Genomic DNA, 21,833 nt, shown 5'->3' on the forward strand with positions numbered 1-21,833 from the left:
TGCATCTAGCCTGTCCAATCCCTTAAGAATTTTGTAAGTTTCTATAAGATCCCCCTTCAATCTCCTAAATTCTAGCGAGTACAATCCGAGTCTATCCAGTCTTTCTTCATAAGAAAGTCCTGACATCCCAGGAATCAGTCTGGTGAACCTTCTCTGCACTCCCTCTATGGCAATAATGTCCTTCCTCAGATTAGGAGACCAAAACTGTACGCAATACTCCAGGTGTGGTCTCACCAAGACCCTATACAACTGCAGCAGAACCTCCCTGCTCCTATACTCAAATCCTTTTGCTATGAATGCCAACACACTATTTGCACACACTTACTGCCTGCTGCACCTGCATGTCTACTTTCAATGACTGGTCTATCCTTATCGTCAAAGGCATTTCATGGGAATTAGTTCTAGCTCAGTATTATTGTTGCATGTGCCGAGGTACAATGAAAAGCGTTTTTGTTGCTTGCCATCCAGTCAGCGGAAAGACTATACGTGATTCCAGTCGACCTGTCCACAGTGTACTGATATCGGATAATGGGAATAGCGTTTAACCCAAGGTAAAGTCCGATTAAAAATAGTTCAAAGGTAAATGGAAGGACTGCTCTTTAATTGGTGATAGAATGGTTCAGTTCCCTGGTAACAACTGGGAAGAAACTGTGGATCTGGAGGGGTAGGGCTGAAATGAATAGACTTTCCTCTGCACTATCACAGCCGGGAAGGTCTTCTGTTGAGCTCTACTCATGCAGTTATACATCAGCTCCTCATCATTTTATAATGCTTCATCAAAGTTTAATACAACATTACCCATATCATAACCAAAATCCAAACCAAGCGAAGCAGTGTCAATCTAAATCAAAATCACTGCAGATACCGAAAATCAGAAATATAATCAGGAAACTCTTTATATGCTCATCAAATCAAGCAGCATCTGAAATCGGAAATCAGCATTTCAGGTGAAAGGCCATGCCGTCAGATGTATGCAAGATTTTTATAAGTTACAGCGAGGTTAGGCTGATCTCAGTTGGTCCAATATGGAACATATTATTTTGATAATCTTGCCAATTTGCATAGTCTTATCCAAATTACTTCTAAATATGTTATACTTCACAAGCTTTTATATTGTGGGTTTTTTCAATATTTGTCTTATCTGTAACTTTTAACTTGGTTTAATTTTGATAGTCGTGTCATCTGCCAATTTGAAATGTTAAATCAAAAGCTAACATTTGTATTGGCACAGCCCTGCGATCTAGTCACCATTATCGTAGTGCTGACACTGTTCCAACTAATATACGGATTCTTATTTAATTTCACATGCTGAATAATATTACAACGGTTTTCAAACTATCACCAAATTCTGGAACTTTGGAAATCAGATATTTCCTGTCCAGCACTTGGATTTCCTCTCAGCTGCTTTTAGTTCATTAATATTCAAAATTACATGTTTTTTTGATCATGGCTAGTTGACCAGCAATTGCCTTTAATTATAAATACAATTGGCCAGCAAATGCCTTTAATTATATTATCATTTGTCTCTTGCATATTCCATTAAACATATTGTAGAAATTATCTCAGCCAACTTGTAGATTAAGAATAAGGAGTAAGCCATTTAGAACGGAGACGAGGAAACACTTTTTTAGCACAGAGAGTGGTGAGTCTGTGGAATTCTCTGCCTCAGAGGGCGGTGGAGGCAGGTTCTCTGGATGCTTTCGAGAGAGAGCTAGATAGGGCTCTTAAACATAGCAGAGTCGGGGGATATGTGGAGAAGGCAGGAACTGATTGGGGATGATCAGCCATGATCACATTGAATGGCGGTGCTGGCTCGAAGGGCCGAATGGCCTACTCTTGCACCTATTGTCTATTGTCTGCAGCAGTTCAGGATGCCTGTAAATCCCTACCTGGGACCTCTGACCTTTCAATTGCAAACCATTAGCTGATTCCATGGTATATTCTTTCATCTTGGACTTTATTTTGTCCCATTTTCCTTTATTATCCATGTATTGTATCGTTATTTTCTACCACGATTGCATCCATTTGTTTTATCGTCATCACTCCTTGTGTGTGACGTGCTTTGTTGTCCAGAGTCCCTATCTAATGTTGAATTAAATTAATAGATTCATATCTTCCTTCAAATTTTAAATTTGCCTTCCTTGGTATTCAATTTTCCTGACCATGTCTTTTCAACTTTCCACATCAATCTTCTCAAACATCACTTTTCACATAGAAATGTGCATTGGACTGGAACAAGGTCATTTTAACCCCCTGGCATTTGAGTTCAGAGAATTCAAGAGATGCTTGTTAGATTAGAAATTGATCAATTTCTTGCACGTTTAAACTAGGTTTATATGTCATAGAACTACCAGAAATAAGGATTTAATTTAGACTTGTTGATAATCCTTAATAATCCATTTATAAAGATATTCAGCATCACGTCCTTTCAGCTGGAATGATTAACTGTGAAATTATAATGGTATATCACTCCATTTTTTTAAATTAACTATGGCCTCTTTTTTTCCATCACTTTCTCAATAGCTCATATTAATTTGCTCTGTTTTGCTTCTGACATTTTATTCTTGGGTAGCTAACTATCCCATTCCGACGGAAAATTGCTAGAGTAACTCAGTGGGTCAGGTATTATCTTTGAACATGGATAGGTGATGTTTGCTGTAAGCGAGGAGGGGCAGGACAAAGCTTGGCGAGTGATCGGTGGATACAGGTGAGGGGAATATTTGATAGGCAAATTGTTGGACTAAGGCCAGCGATTTAAAAAGGCAAATTGTGAGATAAGGATTGTGAAGGTGCCAATTATGAAGCCAGAGGAAAAAATGGACAGGATAGGAGAGAAATGGAGGCGAGTACAGATTGGTCACATGGAAGAGGAGGGGAAGAAAAGGAAAAGGGGTTGTTTGTTGGTTAGTTGCCTAAAATTAGTGAATTCAATGTTCCTACCATTAGGATGTAAGCTACCCAAGCAGAATTATGAGTTGCTGTTCCTCCAGTTTGCATCAGGTCTCTCTCTGCAATGGTGAAGGGCCGGGACAGAAAAGTCAGTTTGGGAAGTGGAGTCCAGATAAATTGGTTAGCAACTGGTTCCCTGTATCACCTTATCCAATCCAATGTTTTTTAAACATGCACATGGGTTTATTAACTGCTTAGTTAATAGTAATTTATTATTCATCTCTCCGTTTGTCTCCTGAAAGCCAGGTCCCTGATAATTTGCCCAAATATCCTTCATTGTATTAGCAGTTAATTAGTTTTCCTGGCTAAGTGAACACGTGTATTAATTTGGCAACCATCAAGTATCATAATATGGAATACCAAACCATGTAGACCACAGTAGATCTAGGGATGGTCAATCTTATGGGTTGGGACTTTGGCCTCCACAGACCATTGACTTCACCTGCTGAGTTTCTGTAGCAGTTTGTTTGATGCTCCAGATTCCAGTATTTTTTTTATTTGTCATCACAGTATATCTGTGCTGATTTACAGAGTTTTTTTACATGTAGGTGCTGGAATGCCTGGAAAGGGTTGCCATAAGTGGTGGTAGAGGCCGATACAATGGTGTCGTTTAAGAGGCCTTTAGATAGGCACATGGAAATGCAGAGAACAGAGGGATATGGATCATGCACAGGCAGATGAGATACATTTATCTTGGCATACGAAAAAACTGTTCCATGTTGTACTGTTCTATGTTCTACTTGTAAAACAAATTGGGCAAGGTTAACCCCTCTGCCCACAGTGGATAAGAGAAAGTTACTCATTGTCCCTGATTCTGATTGTTTAGCTTGCATCAGAAGTGTGTATCTCGTAAAAGCCGCTGAAAATGTTTATGAACTGGATGTAACTCATTTTGCAACACCAGCTCCCCTTTTCACCCGCTCCTCTGGTCAGACCATAATTTGTCAATAATCACTCGAATCTTATGTCAAATTGTTGCCAAAGTGGTGTCTGCGTGTGAAATTGATCAGGCTATTCATGAACTCAAACGATGAAAACATGAGTTTATTTATATTACACACACCACCAAACTTGCGCAAGGCGAATATTCTCTTGCGCAAGTTTGGTGCGTACATACAGATGTGGTGAAGATGTCGCTGTTTAGAGCATATTGCACACCACTCTATACTGCGCACCTATGGTCGAACTACAGAAAGACAAGTTTGCAGGGACTAAAGGTGGCCTATAATTATGTCATGAGAACACTGCTAAGGAAACCTAGATGGTGTAGTGCTTGTAACATATTTCTGGCTGCAAGAGTCAGCACTTTAGAAGCTATCATAAGAAATCATATGTATAAATTCATTTACAGGATAAATGACTCTTTTTAAAAAAAAATGTGATTATCGTGGCCTTGTCAAACATAAGGTTTAGCACAACACGCTACGAATCCCAGTTGTGGAGACACTGGTATCATTGTCTCGTTGTAGGACACTGATGTTTCTTTTTTTAGTCTGGATATTAAACCATGTATTGTGTGTTTTTAATATAATTTATGATGCTTTTATAAGTGATATACGAAGATTTTATATGTATTTTATGATGGTTTTATATGCAATGTATTTTTATGTAATGTTGTCCCTTGTCTGGACTTTGAGTCCGAAATAAAGTTTATTATTATTATTATTTATAAAGTTATAGCATTTTTAGTTTTTGGGCGGGGTCTGGGACATTCTAGAATGTAAAATAATGTTGAAACGCTTGTATCAATTTGAGGGATGAAGAATGTATTGGGCATGGAATATAAAGCAGTATTTTGTGCAATTAATGAGAATAATATGAAAATTATTAAATATAATTTCTCCGCAACCCCTAATGTATGCGGGGTTTTTTTTGTATGTTTATGAACTGCATGCAACTAATTTTACACCGATACTGTGCTCTGGAATTTCTGAATGTATTTTGATTTTTTTTTTTGTTGCAGTGACTGTATTAAATCACCAAATGGTGGTAAATCCAAAATCACGAAAACAGCATCTCTCCCTGGCAAAAATGGCAATCCCACTTTTGCTGCAGTGGCTGCGGGTTATGACAAGAGTCCAGGTATTAACCTTTTCCACATTACTAAACATTGGAACTGTGAACAAGGAGCAAACATGTCCACGTCTTTATTGTGACTTGCTCAAACGCAATGTTGAATCTTCAGTTCCGTTTATTTTTAATATTTGCAGGTAGCACCGGTCCAATGAAAGCACCCTTGAACAAAGCTGAAGCATGTGGCAACATTCCGTATTGTCCTAGTGTTGCTTCTTTTGACAGTGATGAGTCTGATAACAGGTACATATTTTTCAGTCAAGTCATTGATTTAAGTTTTGCATTGAATAGGAAAAATATTACTCTTTGGACCCTTTCAATTACAGTACCAAATGACAGCTTTGTTAAAATAATTGCTAATTTTTGGGGGATAATGTACGCGAATCAGAACTTCACTAAGGATCATTTCTGAGTAGATTTTAAAATAATCGAGATGAGCATTAACTATTTTCACACCGAGCATGGTGTAAAAACAAATATGTTCACTGTTTCTTCCTTCCATTTTAGCTCCAGTTTGCTGAGTCCATGCAGTATTAATACCACCTGCACTTCAGAGTTTGCTCCACCCAACTCGTTCTCAGCTTTTGGACCAAGTAATTCTTTCAATCTTACTGGAGGTAATGTGATCAAACCAAAGAATGATTTGTTTGATAGAATTGCTTAAATAAAGTAGTCCAAAAAAGGTGGCTTTGATATGCCAATATGTCTTTGTTTTACCACTGTCCATTTTTAATTATGGTCAATGAATGAGCATACGAAAATTAGACTTGACGATCCGTCTATGACGTAGCTGGCCTTCATTCAGTTGCTACCTCACCAACATTCTCAATGTAGCAGCGCTGTGTGTTGTAGGATCAGAATTCAGCCCATCAAGTGTACTTTGCCATTCAATCATGGCTGATCCATCTCCCCCTCCCCCTCAACCCCATTCTCCTGCCTTCTCCCTATAACCTCTGACATCCGTACTAATTAAGGATCTATCTATCTCCACCTGAAAATATATATAATTCCACAGATTCACCATCCTCTAAAGAAATTCCTCTTCACCTCCTTTCTAAAGGCACGTCCTTTTATTCTGAGGCTCTGGCCTCTGTTCCTACACTCTTCTACTAGTGGAAACATCCTTTGCACATCCACTCTATCCAGGGATTTCACTATTCGGTTTATGTCAAATCACATCACATATTTCAACTTGCAAGTGGCTCAGTGTTAGTACTTGAAGACGAAAGAGCAGGGTTGTATCAGATTAGGATCAGGGGTGGCAATTGTAATTTGGTGTGTGATGCATGGTAAATTAACCAGAAGTTTCTGCTCCTGCTGGAAGTTCACAGGGTAAGGTGGAACTTAATTGTGAATTCCCTCTTCTTTATTGTTGTCGAATGACTAATGGAGCAAATGGAACTGCAGAAATGATAACTTGCATTTTTATTGTGAAATTAACACGGTAAAATGTCCCAAATAGATATAGATAGATATGCCATTTATTGTCACTATACATGTACAGTGAAACTGAAAGCTGCTCGTACTCAGTGCATACATACAATTTAGCACAAAAAACAAGAAACAGAAAAAACAAAAAACAGAAGGGAGATGGGGGGTGGAATAGGTGCACACATTCTGCGGCGCTACATACATATATACATATATACAGATGGAAGTCCGTGTTGGGCGGTGTAGTCAGTGCATGTGTGAATTTGAATTTATAGTAGATATAATTCTCGGAAAGCAACTATTCCTGAGTCTGTTTGTCCTGGATTTGATGCACCTATAGCGCCTTCCAGAGGGCAGCAGGTCGAACAGTCCAAACGCAGGATGGGAGCTGTCTTTGATGATCTTCTTTGCCCTGCTAAGGCAGCGGGAGGTGTAGATGTCCATCAGGGAGGGGAGAGGGCAACCAATGATCCTCTGCGCTGTCCTGGTTACCCTCTGAAGCCTCTCCCTGTCTGCCATGGTGCAGCTGCCATACCATGCTGTAATGCAGTATGTCAGCAGGCTCTCGATGGACGAGCGGTAGAAGGTCAGCAGCAGGTTAGAGTCCAGGTTGTGCTTCCTGAGGACCCTCAGGAAGTGCAGCCGCTGCTGAGCCTTCTTGATGACCGCTGTCGTGTTGTCCGTCCAGGAGATGTCAGCAGCGATATGGACGCCGAGAAACCGGAAGGTGTTGACCCTCTCCACACACTCGCCGTTGATGTGTAGGGGGGCTAAGTCGGTGCTGTGCCTCCTGAAGTCGACAATGAGCTCTTTTGTTTTCCTGGTGTTCAGAGCCAGATTGTTTTCTGAGCACCAGGTTGTCAACTTCAGGACTTCCTCTCTGTAGGCTGCCTCGTCTCCCTTCGAAATAAGTCCGACCACAGTAGTGTCGTCAGCAAATTTGACGATGCGGTTGTTGTTGTGGGCCGGACTGCAGTCGTAGGTGTAGAGACAGTATAAGAGGGGGCTTAGCACACAGCCCTGTGGGGAACCGGTACTCAACCTGCGAGTGGAGGAGAGGTGGGGGCCGAGTCTCACAGTCTGGGGCCGGTTGGTGAGGAATTCCTTTATCCAGGCACATGTGACAGTGGGGAGGCCGAGAGTGACCAGTTTACCAATGAGAATGTCCAGAATGATTGTATTAAAGGATGAACTAAAATCCACAAAGAGCATCCGGACGTAGCTCTGCCCCTGCTCCAGATGGCTCAGCACAGAGTGGAGAGCTACGGTAATGGCGTCTTCTGTGGATCTGTTGACCAATGATCTTCAGCAGATTATTATTATAAAACATAATGTCGTAGGTGCAGGAGTAGGCCATTTGGCCCTTCGAGCCAGCACCGCCATTCAATGTGATCATGGCTGATCATCCACAATCAGTACCCCGTTCCTGCCTTCTCCCCTTATCCCCTGACTCCACCATCTTTAAGAGCCCTATCCAAAGCTGCCAAGTTGTACGGATTTTCCGTATTTTGTACGGAAATGTGATAAGAATACGGATGTAGGGATTCGCTTTGTAAAATACGGAATTTTAAAAATTCGTCCAGACTTCCTGTTTCATCTTGCTGTTTAAAAAATTAAAGAATATGAAAAATCATACTGTACCTCTAAAAATTATAGCTGATTAAATCTATTAGCATTTAAAATTTTAAGATCTGGGTAATTATTTTTGTAAGCTTTGATCTGCCTGTCCTGCTACAGGTTTAAACAGCACTGTCAGTTTAACGCGTGGGAATTTAAACGAACAGCGCCATGGGTTCTAATTATAGCGCCACCAGCTGGAGCGCTATTGCCTTTACACATAGCGCTGTGGGCTTTACACATAGTGCTATGGGTCACAGACTGTTCGGAGAGGTAGAATGAGAGGGAGAATGAGAGAGGAAGTGGGAGGGAGAGAATAAGAGAGGGAGGAAAAAAGGAAGAAGGAATGGAAGGAAGGCGAGGGAGGGAGAGGGAGGCTTCCTAAATGGCTCTACATCATCAACTTGTGCTAAAAGCAGGAAGCAGCCATTTAAATAGAAGTATACAAAGAGATGGCAATGAATGCACTGTCAAGTAAGGGGCATAGAAGATATGTCAATTGGTAGCAAAGTTATGCATTCTTGTACTCTTACATGGGTCTGACCACACATTAAAAACCCCCCAACATTTTTCAGCAAAATGACACTGCGTAAACATACTGATTTCCTCAGCAAAATACTGATTTTCATGTACTAGAATACTGAAATGCTCTGACAAAACTTGGCACCTCTGCCTATCAAGCTCTCTCTTGACAGTATCCAGAGAACCGGCCTCCACCGCCCTCTGAGGCAAAGAATTCCACAGACTCACAGCTCTCTGTGTGAAAAAGAGTTTCCTCATCTCCGTTCTAAATGCCTTACCCTATATTCTTAAACTGTGGCCCCTGGTTCTGGACTCGCCCAACATCGGGAACATGGTTCCTGCCTCTAGTGTGTCCAAACCCTTAATAATCTTATGTTTCAATAAGATTCCCTCTCACCATTCTAAATTTCAGAGTATACAACCCCAGCTGCTCCATTCTCTCAGCATATGACAGTCCTGCCATCCTGGGAATAAACCTTGTGAACCTACGCTGCACTCCCTCAATAGCAAGAATGTCCTTCCTCAAATTAGGGGACCAAAACTGCACACAATACTCCAGGTGTTTTCTCACTAGGGCCCTGTACAACTGCAGAAAGACCTCTTTGCTCCTATACTCAACTCCCCATGTTATGAAGGCCAACATGCCATTTGCCTTCTTCACTGCCTGCTGTACCTGCATGCTTACTTTAATTGACTGAAGTACAAGGACCCCCAGATCCCGTTGTACTTCCCCTTTTCCAAACTTGACACCATTTAGATAATAATCTGCCTTCCTGTTTTTGCTACCAAAGTGGATAACCTTACATTTATCCAAATTAAACTGCATCTGCCCACTCACCCAACCCGTCCAAGTCACCCTGCATTCTCATAAGCATCCTCTTCACAGTTCACACTGCCACCCAGCTTTGTGTCATCTGCAAATTTGCTAATGTTACTTTGAATCCCTTCATCTAAATCATTGATGTATATTGTAAATAGCTGTGGTCCTGGCACCAAGTCTTGCTGTACCCCACTTTATGTTCTTGGATATCTTACCTTCCTACCTCATCTTTTCTCCCCGTATTGACTTTTTAGTGATCTTCTGTTGCCCTTTAAACATTACCCAATTCTTTTGCTTCCTGCTCATCTTTGCAATGTTGTATTTCTCTTTTATTACTATACTGCCCCTAACTTCCCTTGTCAGTCACAATCACCCCTTACTCCCCTTGGAATCTTTCTTCCTCTTTGGAATGAACGGATCCTGCGCCTTCTGTATTATTCCCAGAAATACCTGCCATTGTTGTTTCACTGTCATCCCTGCTAGGGTCTCTTTCCAGTCAGCTTTGGCCAGCTCCTCCCTCGTGGCTCCATAGTCCCCTTTGCTCAACTGTAACATGGACACCTCCGATTTAACCTTCTCCCTCTCAAATTGTAGATTGAAACTTACTATATTATGATCACTTGAAATGACATGAAGTGTCATATAGTGACATGAATTAACAGATATTAGGGCAAAGCTGGTTGAATATTTCCCCTGAGAATAGTCACTGTTTACTATGAAGAATGTACTGTAACATTAGGGCACAGTTAGCTGGCAGAATTAACATAGGCAATAAATTGTAGTTGCTCTTCCTAAAATGTGTTACACTGCCAGCAAGATCTGGTAATTTGCCTTTCTTTCCGACCTAATCTATGTAGCCAGTACCCTTTATGTAAAATTGAGCCACCTGACCTCAAGCTACTGCTGAAGAGAATGTATCTTCTTCCTACTCTTTTCTCTGCCCACCACACCCCTGCCCTAGCCATCTGCAGATTTAATCATGTCAAGGGTGTAATGGCTTTAAAATCAACATGGTTAATGGGATAGACAATCAGCAAAGCAGCAGAAACAAGTCTGAAGAAGAGCCCTAACCCGAAACATCACCTATTCATATTTTCCAGAGATGCTTTGTCATGCGCTAAATTACTTCAGCACTGCCTTTTTTTTGTAAACCAGCATCTGCATTTTCTTGTGTCGGTAGAAGTAAGTTGTTATGTTCTTCGAGTCAGATATCAATATTCAATATTGTCTTGAATTTTCTACCTCGGTTCCACATCACCGTGCTAAATCTTGGTTCCCTCTTTGTCTTAATAATGTCAATCTTGATGTGGAAGCTAGTCAATGACAGTACATCTAAGCTTCTGAAGAAGGAATTCTAAAGATTCACAACCCTTCATTAAGAACTTTCTCACTTCAATCCTAAAGAGCAGCTCCTGGGCTAGAGATCATCAATATGTGACCTGTCGTATGTGACATAACAAGTGACAGCTCCTGTCATAACAAGAGGATTTCAGTATAGGAGTAAGGAGGTTCTTCTGCAGTTGTGTAGGGCTGTGGTAAGACCACATCTGGAGTATTGTGTACAGTTTTGGTCACCTAATTTGAGGAAGGACATCCTTGTGATTGAGGCGGTGCAGCATAGGTTCACGAGATTGATCCCTGGGATGGCAGGACTTTCAAATGAGGAAAGATTGAAAAGACTAAGATTGTATTCACTGGATGAGGGGGGATATTATAGAAACTTATAAAAGGACTAGACAAGCTAGATGCAGGGAAAATGTTCCCAATGTTGGGCGAGTCCAGAACCAGGGGCCACAGTCTTAGAATAAAGGGGAGGCCATTTAAGACTGCGGTGAGAAAAAACGTTTTCACCCAGAGAGTTGTGAATTTGTGGAATTCCCTGCCACAGAGGGCAGTGGAGGCCAAATCACTGGATGGATTTAAGAGAGAGTTAGATTGAGTTCCATGCTGGCTCGAAGGGCCGAATGGTCTCCTCCTGCACTTATTGTCTATGTTTCTATACAAAGATTCTGCAAAAGAGTACATTATATTATATAATTGTATCTGCTTTAGATAAAAAGAAAGGAATTCGGACTTGCGATAAAACAATAGACAGGTGTAAATGTGTTAAATGGGCAGCATTAAGAAAGTGGTAAAGATCTTGTAATGATGTGTTAACAAGATGTGGAATTTCCCGCATTTATTGTCCACCCCTGACTGCCCATGATCAAAGTCCTAGGAAGGGTTCAGAAACAAAATATCACCCACTCTGTTTCTCCAGAGATGCTGCCTGACCCACTGAGTTATTCCAGCATTTTGTGTCTATCTTGCCCAGGAAATGAAGCAGCAAGAATGAACCACATTGTGGTTCAACGATCAACCATGATCACAATGAATGGCGGTTCTGGCTTGAAGGGCCAAATGGCCACCTCCTGCACCTATTTTTCTGTTTCTATGACTGTATTCCTGGTTCTTGGATTTTCTTTCAGCCTGGGAAGATACATTCGCAGCATTTGTCTTGTGATGCAGCATGAGAATGTAATTTTAATAAGGGACTTCTAATTCTGTAAACTTTTGGAAATTGAGATTCAACAACTAAGTTACAGAGATAGGTTGAATAAGTTAGGTCTTTATTCTCTGGAGCGCAGAAGGTTAAGGGGGGATCTGATAGAGGTCTTTAAAATGATGAGAGGGATAGACAGAGTTGATGTGGACAAGCTTTCCCCTTTGAGAATAGGGAAGATTCAAACAAGAGGACATGACTTCAGAATTAAGGGACAGAAGTTTAGGGGTAATATGAGGGGGAACTTCTTTACTCAGAGAGTGGTAGCGGTGTGGAATGAACTTCCAGTGGAAGTGGTGGAGGCAGGTTCATTGGTATCATTTAAAAATAAATTGGATAGGCATATGGATGAGAAGGGAATGGAGGGTTATGGTATGAGTGCAGGCAGGTGGGACTAAGTGAAAAAAGTTGTTCGGCACGGACTTGTAGGGCCGAGATGGCCTGTTTCCGTGCTGTAATTGTTATATGGTTATAGATTCTTCTTCTTTCGTGTCCATCTTCCATGTTTCAAATGTTGAAATCGCTGCCATCGTCTGTCCTGAAAAGGACGCAAGCTTCCGTCGACAATCAGTGGGAGCCATCACTTGTTGCAATTTCAGATTCAATTTTAATTGATGATGGTAGCAGAATTAGCTTGGGATACTTCCAGTTTCCAGTCCTGTGACGTGGATACTTCTGTTATGGGGCTGGAAATTGAGATTTATTCTGCTGAATTCAATCAAGCCTGTTTCCCATGAAGCTTTCCATGGATTGAGAGAGTTAATCTGCGTTACATTCCCTCGGAATAAGGAAACAAAAACGCCACAGGTGGTGTCTCACCAGTGAACTATGCGAGTGTAGTTATGTTTTCTTGCGACAGAACCACAATATCATGGTTATAAAGACAAATGTAATCGTTTGTTAAGAGTTTAAGAAGGAACTGCAGCTGCTGGAAAATCGAAGGTAGACAAAAGTGCTGGAGAAACTCAGCGGCTGCAGCAGCATCTATGGAGCGAAGGAAATAGGCAACGTTTCGGGCTGAAACCCTTGTTATACCTGCTTGTTCACTTTGTATGTATAAGGATTATCAGGTTTCCCTGAACAATATTTTCCTATCTAATGCCATCTGAAAAATGTCTTTTTATATTGAAAAAAAGCTTCTGCCAACTGAATAACTTGGATTTTCACGTTTGTCCATCGTATCTCACTGTGGCATTAGGCTTAGGTGCGTCATCTTAGACAAGTTTTACTTTCATCTGTTCACCATCTCCAAAAGATTACACTTTTGCACACTAATTTCAACTTTTATTCAAATGCCATTAAAGACTGGCATATTTGTAGGTCAGCTAAACCTATTGTCTCATTCGATTGATTAAAATGGAGTCCTGAAAGCATTTTTGACTTGCTGCCAGATTCTTGCCAATGTGTTTTCAGGAAATGTGGCTCAAAGGTAAATGTGTAACCCAGGTGACCATTTCTCCACCTTTCTTTTTCACAGCGTAATAACAATTCAGATGAAAACCTTTGATTGGGAGGGCATGAGGTGTAAAAGGGGAATGCATATCATCAGGCATTTGCAAAAGAAATTAGTTCAGGGTGTATTTATTCTCTCAAATTTGTATAAATTGAACGTTGACTGGATATTCTGTGCAAAAGTGTTAGCAAGCACGCATGTGTGATACAGAATCGATGTAGATATGGAGATATGTAAATATTAATCAACATGATGCAAAGAAAAAGCAAATACTAACAATGGTAGAGGTCCACATCCCTGTTTACCTGTCTAATAGTCTGAGCAGCCATGTTGTAAGGTCATAAGTGATAGGAGTAGAATTAAGCTATTCGGCCCATCAAAACTACGCCATTTAATCATAGCTGATCTATCTCTCCCCGTAACCTCTGACACCTGTACTAATCAAAAATCCATCTATCTCTGCCTTAAAAATATCCAGTGACTTGGCCGCTACAGCCTTCTGTGGCAAATAATTCCACAGATTCACCACCCTCTGACTAAAGAAATTTCTCCATCTCCTTCCTAAAAGAACGTACTTTAATTCTGAGGCGATGATCTCTAGCCCTGTACTCTCCCATTAGTGGAAACATCCTCTCCACATCCACTCTATCCATGCCTTTTACTATTCTGTTTTTTTTTCAATGAGGTCCCCCCTCATTCTTCAAAACTGAAGCGATTACAAGCCCAGTGCCGAGAAAACGCTCATCATGTTTATCAATTATATTTTGTCTTTATAGGAAGGGGTTAAATTGCTTGGCTTGAACGTGCTGCCAGAGGTGGTGGTGCAAGCAGCAGATAGAATAGTGAAGTTTAAGAAGCTTTTAGATAGGCACATACATATGTAGGGAGTGGAAGGACATGGATCACTTGCTGAAAGAGATTAGTTTAACTTGGTATCTTACTTGGCACATGCATTGGTGGCCAACGGGCTTGCTGTACTGTTCAATGTTATCATTATTGTCATGTTTACTGCAATATAGTGATAGGCTTTGTTCTTTTACAGAAACTACTTTATAGGACTTGAAATACAGATTCTATTAAATTTATAAACAAAATACTTATGTTTTAAATGCACTGGCTAATATACTGTGGTCTCTGGGGTGCAATTAAAATCCACTGATTTTCTCTCGGGAAGGGGAGAGTACCCGCTGCTATTGCATTGTGCAACTGACCTAGTGTACACAGTGCTGAACAACGAATGTCCTTGTAGACAGTGAAGAACTCAAGAGGCTGGAATCTAGATATTGCCTCATGACTGTGTTAGGTTTGTGTATATTATTGTCATGTGTACCAAGATACAATGAAAAGCTTTGTTTATTTTAGCATGATTTCCAAACAGATCGAGCAGATACTATACATAAATACAATCAAGTACAATGGAAAGATCAAAGTATACAGAATATCGTTCTCAGCAATCAGCAGTCCCATAGACCACGATAGGGTAGAGGTGAATCGGACAATACCCTAGGTTATGGAAGGACTATTTAGAAGCCTGATAACAGAGGGGAAGAAACTGTTCTTGAGCCTGGTGATGCGTGCTTTCATTCTTCTAAACCTTCTGCCAGACAGGACCAGGGACACGAATGAATGACCGGGGAGGGACAAGTCTTTGATTGTGTTGGGTGCTTAACCGAGGTGGCGTGAAGTATAGATGGAGTCATTGGCGTGAAGTCCAGTCTGTATGGACTGGACTACATCTACAACTCACTGCATTTTCATGTGAACGTGGGCAGAGCTGTTCCCGAATCAAGCTGTGATATAACCCGACAGTATGCTTTCTACAGTGCACCTGTAGAAGTTTGTACGGGTCATTGGAGACATGCCAACTTGCCTCGGGAAGTAGAGGTGTTGGTGTACCTTCTTGGCTGCCACATCAATGTGGTTGGTACATGGTAATATTAACGCCAAGGAACTTGAAGTTCAACCACTTCAGCGCCATTCATGTGGATTGGACATGTCGATAACTAGCTCCTTCGTCTTGCCGACATTGAGGGAGTTTATTGTCCTTGCACCATGCTCCCAAGTTTTCTATCTCCTTCCTCTACTTCGTCTTGTCTTTGTCTGTGATCTAACCTTCCACAGTGGTGTCATCTGTAGAGTGTGCCTTGCTGGTTTGGGGAAATGATCTGCCTTTTAAATCATTTTTATCCTCCTCCCCATATACAAACGTGATGGAAAATGTGAATTTTGGGCTGGGTAATTTTAGCCACAATTGATTAAGTCTTTGGAATATAACAAGTGTATTTTTTCTGTGGAGACAAGGAACTCCAGATGCTGTCTTACAAAAAAAAAATCTAATTGCTGGAGTAACTCAGTGGGTAAGGCAGCTGAGCCACTGAGTTATTCCAACACTTTCTGTACTTTTCACTGTACTGATCTTTCCTGGTGGCAGCATTCAAACTCTGTGGCACAATGAAACCAACACAATTGAGTAGTAAATAAAATGTTACAGAATAAAAATGTTTCAGTAGAGAATAAATATCATTGTCAGGTGCATTATGATAATAAGGATGGCTGATGTACATTGTTGTTGTTCTCCTCCAGAGGTCTTCAGCTCGCATGTACTCTCAAGAGCCGCCTTTATCAATCAAGAAGTTGCCCATAATTGGCCTGATTACAGTTCTCCATCTACATCAATTTGGGATACATCAGCCGATGCTCGAAATAGCTGGCCAACTAGTACTGTATCTCCAACTCATCCAACTCCAGTAAGTAATTCCATGCAGGTAACTTGGTGTCGGTGCTAGTTCCAATTTGATTTTGTCAACAATTCATTTGCAGAGGGAAAGTTTTTGTGTTTTTTTAATTAAATTTTTTAACTAGGCGACTTGAGGGAATTGACTTTCGATGTCTAAAGAATGAAGATGTATATTTTGTATTTGTGCAATGAGTTTTAGGTTCATTGATAAAAACTAAATGAGATTTGCAAATTTGCATGTGGTGAGCATCCACTGAACCCAGCCAGCGAGATGCCTACTTATTTCCATGATGTTGTGGCTGTTCTTAATCCCAAGATCCTAGAGATCACTGTTGACGGAAATGTGTACAGTGATAACTGCAAGAACAGGCCAGAGGTTAGGTGTCCAGTGACTAGTGGCTTGCATCTTGAGCCTCTAATGCTTTTTCACCAGCTCCACGGCACGTCAAGAGCACAGTGAATTGTCAACCACTTCGGCACCATTGATGTCTATTGGTCATGTCGATAACTAGCTCCTTCGTCTTGCCGACATTGAGGGACGTTGCTTTGTCAATTTGAGAGGTGCATCGCGCAGTCCTCCCCAAAGCAGCCTCTGTGATTGCCAGCCCGTATTCACTTCCACCACTATTGACAAACTTGCTACAGTGTGTACCTCTGTAAGATGCAACACAGAGCTTCATTAGCACCCCTTAAAACCATGATCCGCCTGGGATGGCAGTGGCAGCAAGCACTCGCACGTTTCCCACTTCAAGAAGCACACCATGCCGACTTGAAATAAATCCCAATCCCTCCACCGTCGCTGTGGAAGCCTGGAATACATCGGCTCTACGGCACAGTGGGTCTATTGACTACTGCTTTTTTCTTTTAATGGGGCTGTACTGTATAATTGGGTATCAAAAACAAAGGGTGCCTGCTTGTAAAACAGCGTGCTGGTTGCAGTCGAGAGCTTCCTTTAAGAATGTTGAGAGCACACGGCCTGAAAATGAAGTGTGAAAACTGTGAATGATTTGCAGTTTTTCAGCTGCTTGGGTCTAAATAATGAATAGCAGCTGGGCTGTGTATTCCAAGCAGTTTTTGCCTTTTATTTGTGACTTTATTAGATGTGGATTAAAGTATCCTTGCTCCTGCAACCAGCCTGATTGGTGTGTGTATAACACTTTAAAATGAACTTGTATTTCACATTTCAGTCAATCCTTTTGGGTAACTCCAGCAACAGCCTTTGGTCCACCACTCCTTTCAGCAACCCGATTTGGTCCACCTGTCGAGACAACAGCCTGACCTTCAACACTCCACCAAGCAGCAACACGATGGCAAGTGTCGATCTTATAGGAGGGGAAAACCCAACACCTGGCCTGATAGAAGACCTTGGACGGATGTTTGACCCCTGGAAGAACCTCGACAACATTTGGAGGCCCACACCTGGAAGGCGAAGTTCTGATCCCTGGTCAAATAATTCTAACTTTCCTCACGAGAACTAATGTGCTGACGTCTGCAGCTGTAGGTGATGCACAGAACCCGACTACAAGCACAGTATGACACCGCTTAAAATGAAATGTTGGTGAAGCAGAGCCTTGTAATTCAGAAACCCCTTCGCTCGGGATCCTTTGCACAACTCCAGCACACAATAATTGGAGTTGCACAAAGAGATTAGTGAGCGAGTGTGTTCCTGGTGCAGGGATCCAGCTCTCAGCCATAAACGTATCACTATTTTCGCTTCCTGCCACGTGATTATAATTCGTATCCGCTGTAAACAATTCCTCAATCCATACAGTAATTATGGTTTGAGAGATTTCTGTTGCAGTTGTGACAGAAAGGCTTTGTTCGTTCACATATTCAAGTTTAAGAAAGAAGTCACTGAAGTATCCAGTCATCCTGTATGTTCAGTGAAATACATCTTAAATTTATTTTCAGTTTGAAGAATAAAAGGGAATGAGACATAAGAATTTTATGCACATCCCTTGGTATTACATCCAAAAAGCATTGCGATGTATTTTTAAGATAATGGAGAAAGGTTTCTCTCCCAGTATTAAGTTCCAAGTTCAGCTGTTTTTCTGAGGACAAGAATTAATGGAACCCTTTGTTTTTAAGATGCAAAGTGGATGTTTTAGAAATGGGAATGTGTTGGTAAGAGATAGATTATAATTATGTATCCAGCATTTTGGCTTTCATTTGTATTTAAAAGGGCAATGGAATCATCAAGATTATGGCAGTGCATATTGAGAAAGAAAGCTGTAATCACAGTTTCTTTGGTTTTCATTCTGTCATCATAATGAGCTTCACAATGTCTGCTGATCGCTGTTTACTCTTGTTGGAGAACGCAGACCCAACGTTTATGAAGGCAGTGAGATCCCACTTTGTGTTCTTTGATTGAAACACGATTCTCTGGGTTGTACTTTTTGAGATAAATAAAGTTTTTCAGAAACTGCATTTTGTCGATTCCTCGTTGATATTATTCACTGCCCCAGACAGAGGTTGTTAACATAGAAAATAGGTGCAGGAGTAGGCCATTCGGCCCTTCAAGCCTGCACCGCCATTCAATGTGATCATGGATGATCATCCAACTCGGTATCCCATACCTGCCTTCTCTCCATACCCCCTGATCCCTTTAGCCACTAGGGCCACATCTAACTCCCTCTTAAATATAGCCAATGAACTGGCCTCAACTACCTTCTGTGGCAGAGAGTTCCAGAGATTCGCCACTCTCTGTGTGAAAAATATTTTTCTCATCTCGGTCCTAAAGGATTTCCCCTCTATCCTTAAGCTGTGACCCCTTGTTCTGGACTTCCCCAACACCGGGAACAATCTTCCTGCATCTAGCTTGTCCAACCCCTTAAGAATTTTGTAAGTTTCTATAAGATCCCCCCTCAATCTCCTAAATTCTACCGAGTACAAGCCGAGTCTATCCAGTCTTTCTTCATATGAAAGTCCGCTTTTGTCAGCAGTTCTGGAATAAGACCCACCCACAACCCTGGGAAAAAAAAAAATCTAGCAGCCCCTGGATTCATTGGTTGTGACAGAAACATTGAAAATCGAATTAATATACATTTTTAAAGACCTTAAACATTCTTCTGAAAAAAAAAATTTATAGTAACGAATCTGATTTGGAGGCTCAAGCCCAAATCAATGAGCTCCTCTGCCACGTGTATGTCGACGCAGCCCGTCAAGTGCATTCCCATACACGAGCACCACAACTTTGCATTCCTGTGCGCTGAGAAATGCGATGTTGGCGTATAATCAGTAAAAAAAAACCCTGGCAAACAGCTGGGAAATGTTGACCCAGGACTGGACCATTTACTGGCTTTTAGCGCCACCTTGCGGTGGAAGAGCAGAAATAGACTGCCGTTCATCCTCCATTTACAAGGCCCAACTTTCAAGTGAATGGGAGGGTGGGGGGGGAGGTTGAGGACATCTCTATTTATATGAACCAATCCTTTACTTACCATAATACATTTATTTTCCTTAGTCTCTCATGCATAAAACCTTGTTCTGGATTTGTGTTCTCCCCATGCCAACAGAATCTTGTTCCATGCCCACTTACCTAAAGCTTCTCGAAGTAAGACCTAATCACATTCACTGACTTCAAAACAATTAAAAAATATATTTATGAATGTTTTGGTGATTATAATTGTGTTGTGTGTGAGGATTGCTTTCTACTGTGTGTGTTCTCTCCAATGTTTTTGTTGCTTGTCCCGTGAGTCACCATATCGATTCGGGACTTACCTTGTTTGCACAACTAGCCGCCCACAGGCGACGACTGCGGTGGGTTGTGGTCCCGACCACGAGGGGGGGGGGGGGGGAATGGTGGAGGACTGACTAAACTTTGTGCCTTCCACCACAGTGATGAATGACTAATCTGAGGAAAGACATTCTTGCCATAGAGGGAGTACAGAGAAGGTTCACCAGACTGATTCCTGGGATGGCAGGACTTTCATATGACGAAAGACTGGATGGACTCGGCTTGTACTCGCTAGAATTTAGAAGATTGAGGGGGGATCTTCTAGAAACTTACAAAATTCTTAAGGGGTTGGACAGGCTAGATGCAGGAAAATTGTTCCCGATGTTGGGGAAGTCCAGAACAAGGGGTCACAGTTTAAGGATAAGGGGGAAATCTTTTAGGACCGAGATGAGAAAAACATTTTTCACACAGAGAATGGCGAATCTCTGGAATTCTCTGCCACAGAAGGTAGTTGAGGCCAATTCATTGGCTATATTTAAGAGGGTTAGATGTGGCCCTTGTGGCTAAAGGTATCAGGGGGTATGTAGAGAAGGCAGGTACAGGATACTGAATGGCCTGCTCCTGCACCTATTTTCTATGCTGTGGTGGATGTTTGTGTTACATTTTTATTGTGTATTGTATGTTTTTTTTTACTGTGCCGCTGCTGGCAAGTTCATTTCACTGCACTTTATGTGCACGTGACGAATAAATCTAACTTGGGATAAACAGGGCTGACATTCCCTTCTCCATATGATGGTCTGCAAAGCAGTTTACCTCATCCACAGGTCATCAGAAGTGTCAGTGTTGCAGTTGAACAAAGGGGACTATGAAGGCATGAGAGAGGAGCTGGCCAAGGTCAACTTGAAAAGGATCCAAGCAGGAATGATTGTGGAACAGCAATGGCAGGAATTTCTGGGCATAATCCAGAAGATGCAGGATCATTTCATTCCAAAGAGGAAGAAAGATTCTAAGGGGAGTAAGAGGGGACCGTGGCTGACAAGAGAAGTTAGGAACGGTATAAAACTAAACAAAAATGTGTATAACAGCAAAGAGTAGCGAGAAGCCAAAGGATAGGGAAACTTTCAAAGGACATCAGAAGGTAACAAAAAGGGCAATACGGGGTGAAAAGATGAAGTACGAAGGTAAGCTCGCCAAGAATATAAAGAAGGATAGTAAAAGTTTACTATGGGATGTTAAGAGAAAAAGATTAGTAAAGACAAATGTGGGTCCTATGAAGGCAAAAACAGGTGAAGTTATTATGGAGAACAAGGAAATGGCAAAAGAGTGTAAAGACAGAACCAAGTCAATGGATATTTTTTTAAGGCGGAGATTGACAAGATTCTTGGCTAGTAGGGGTGTCAGGAGTTATGGGACGAAGGCAGGAGAAGAGTTGAGAGGCGGCGATTGAATGGCAGAGTAAACTTGATGGGCCAAATGGCCTAATTCTGCTCCTGCAACTTATGAGCCCATTTGGAACATTCTACCTTCCCAACTGACTTGTCTTGTAGTTTTTTGCCAATATTCCTTCAATACAAATCCACCAATGTGTGACGTTGTGTAAACCTGATACAAGAACAATACAAATAGTCACTTGGCCCTGTTCCATCGCTCAACAACATGACGGATGGCCCCATTGTGTAACCTTTCCTGCCAAGTCCCCAAACCATCAAACCCATCTCCTTTTTCTGTTCAACATCCTGAATGGGATTTCCTGATGGCATATTCTAACTCTGACAACACCATCACATCCTTCCCTCTCACTTCATCTGCAACTGCTGAAGATGAAGATACACATGCCCCTCCTCCCCCCCCCCCCCCCCCCCCCCCACGTCTGGTATTTGCGTCCCTGGTGAACCAGCAATTTTCTTGCATCGTATCAACTTAACACTGTTATTCAGTTGAGGCCTCACTCGCACCCCTATAGGGGCAGCACCGTGTCACAATAGTAGAGTTGCTCCCTTACAGCTCGAGAGA

At 41.6% G+C, this 21,833-nt stretch overlaps 1 protein-coding gene across 1 annotated transcript in view; it reads left to right on the forward strand.

The window, feature by feature from the left end:
* The window catches only part of tmem131 (transmembrane protein 131), a 170,488-nt gene extending 151,917 nt beyond the window's left edge, over positions 1–18,571 (forward strand). The window contains exons 37-41 of the mRNA XM_055636520.1: positions 4,913–5,031; positions 5,160–5,265; positions 5,530–5,639; positions 15,991–16,154; positions 17,332–18,571. Of these exons, the coding sequence (XP_055492495.1) occupies positions 4,913–5,031; positions 5,160–5,265; positions 5,530–5,639; positions 15,991–16,154; positions 17,332–17,622 (790 nt within the window). The 3' untranslated portion in view covers positions 17,623–18,571. The remainder of the gene's footprint in view (positions 1–4,912; positions 5,032–5,159; positions 5,266–5,529; positions 5,640–15,990; positions 16,155–17,331) is intronic.
* The last annotated feature ends 3,262 nt before the right edge of the window (positions 18,572–21,833 follow it).

Source organism: Leucoraja erinacea, chromosome 6 (genome assembly GCF_028641065.1).
Source record: "Leucoraja erinacea ecotype New England chromosome 6, Leri_hhj_1, whole genome shotgun sequence".
In the NCBI taxonomy this organism is placed as follows: Eukaryota; Metazoa; Chordata; class Chondrichthyes; order Rajiformes; family Rajidae; genus Leucoraja; species Leucoraja erinaceus.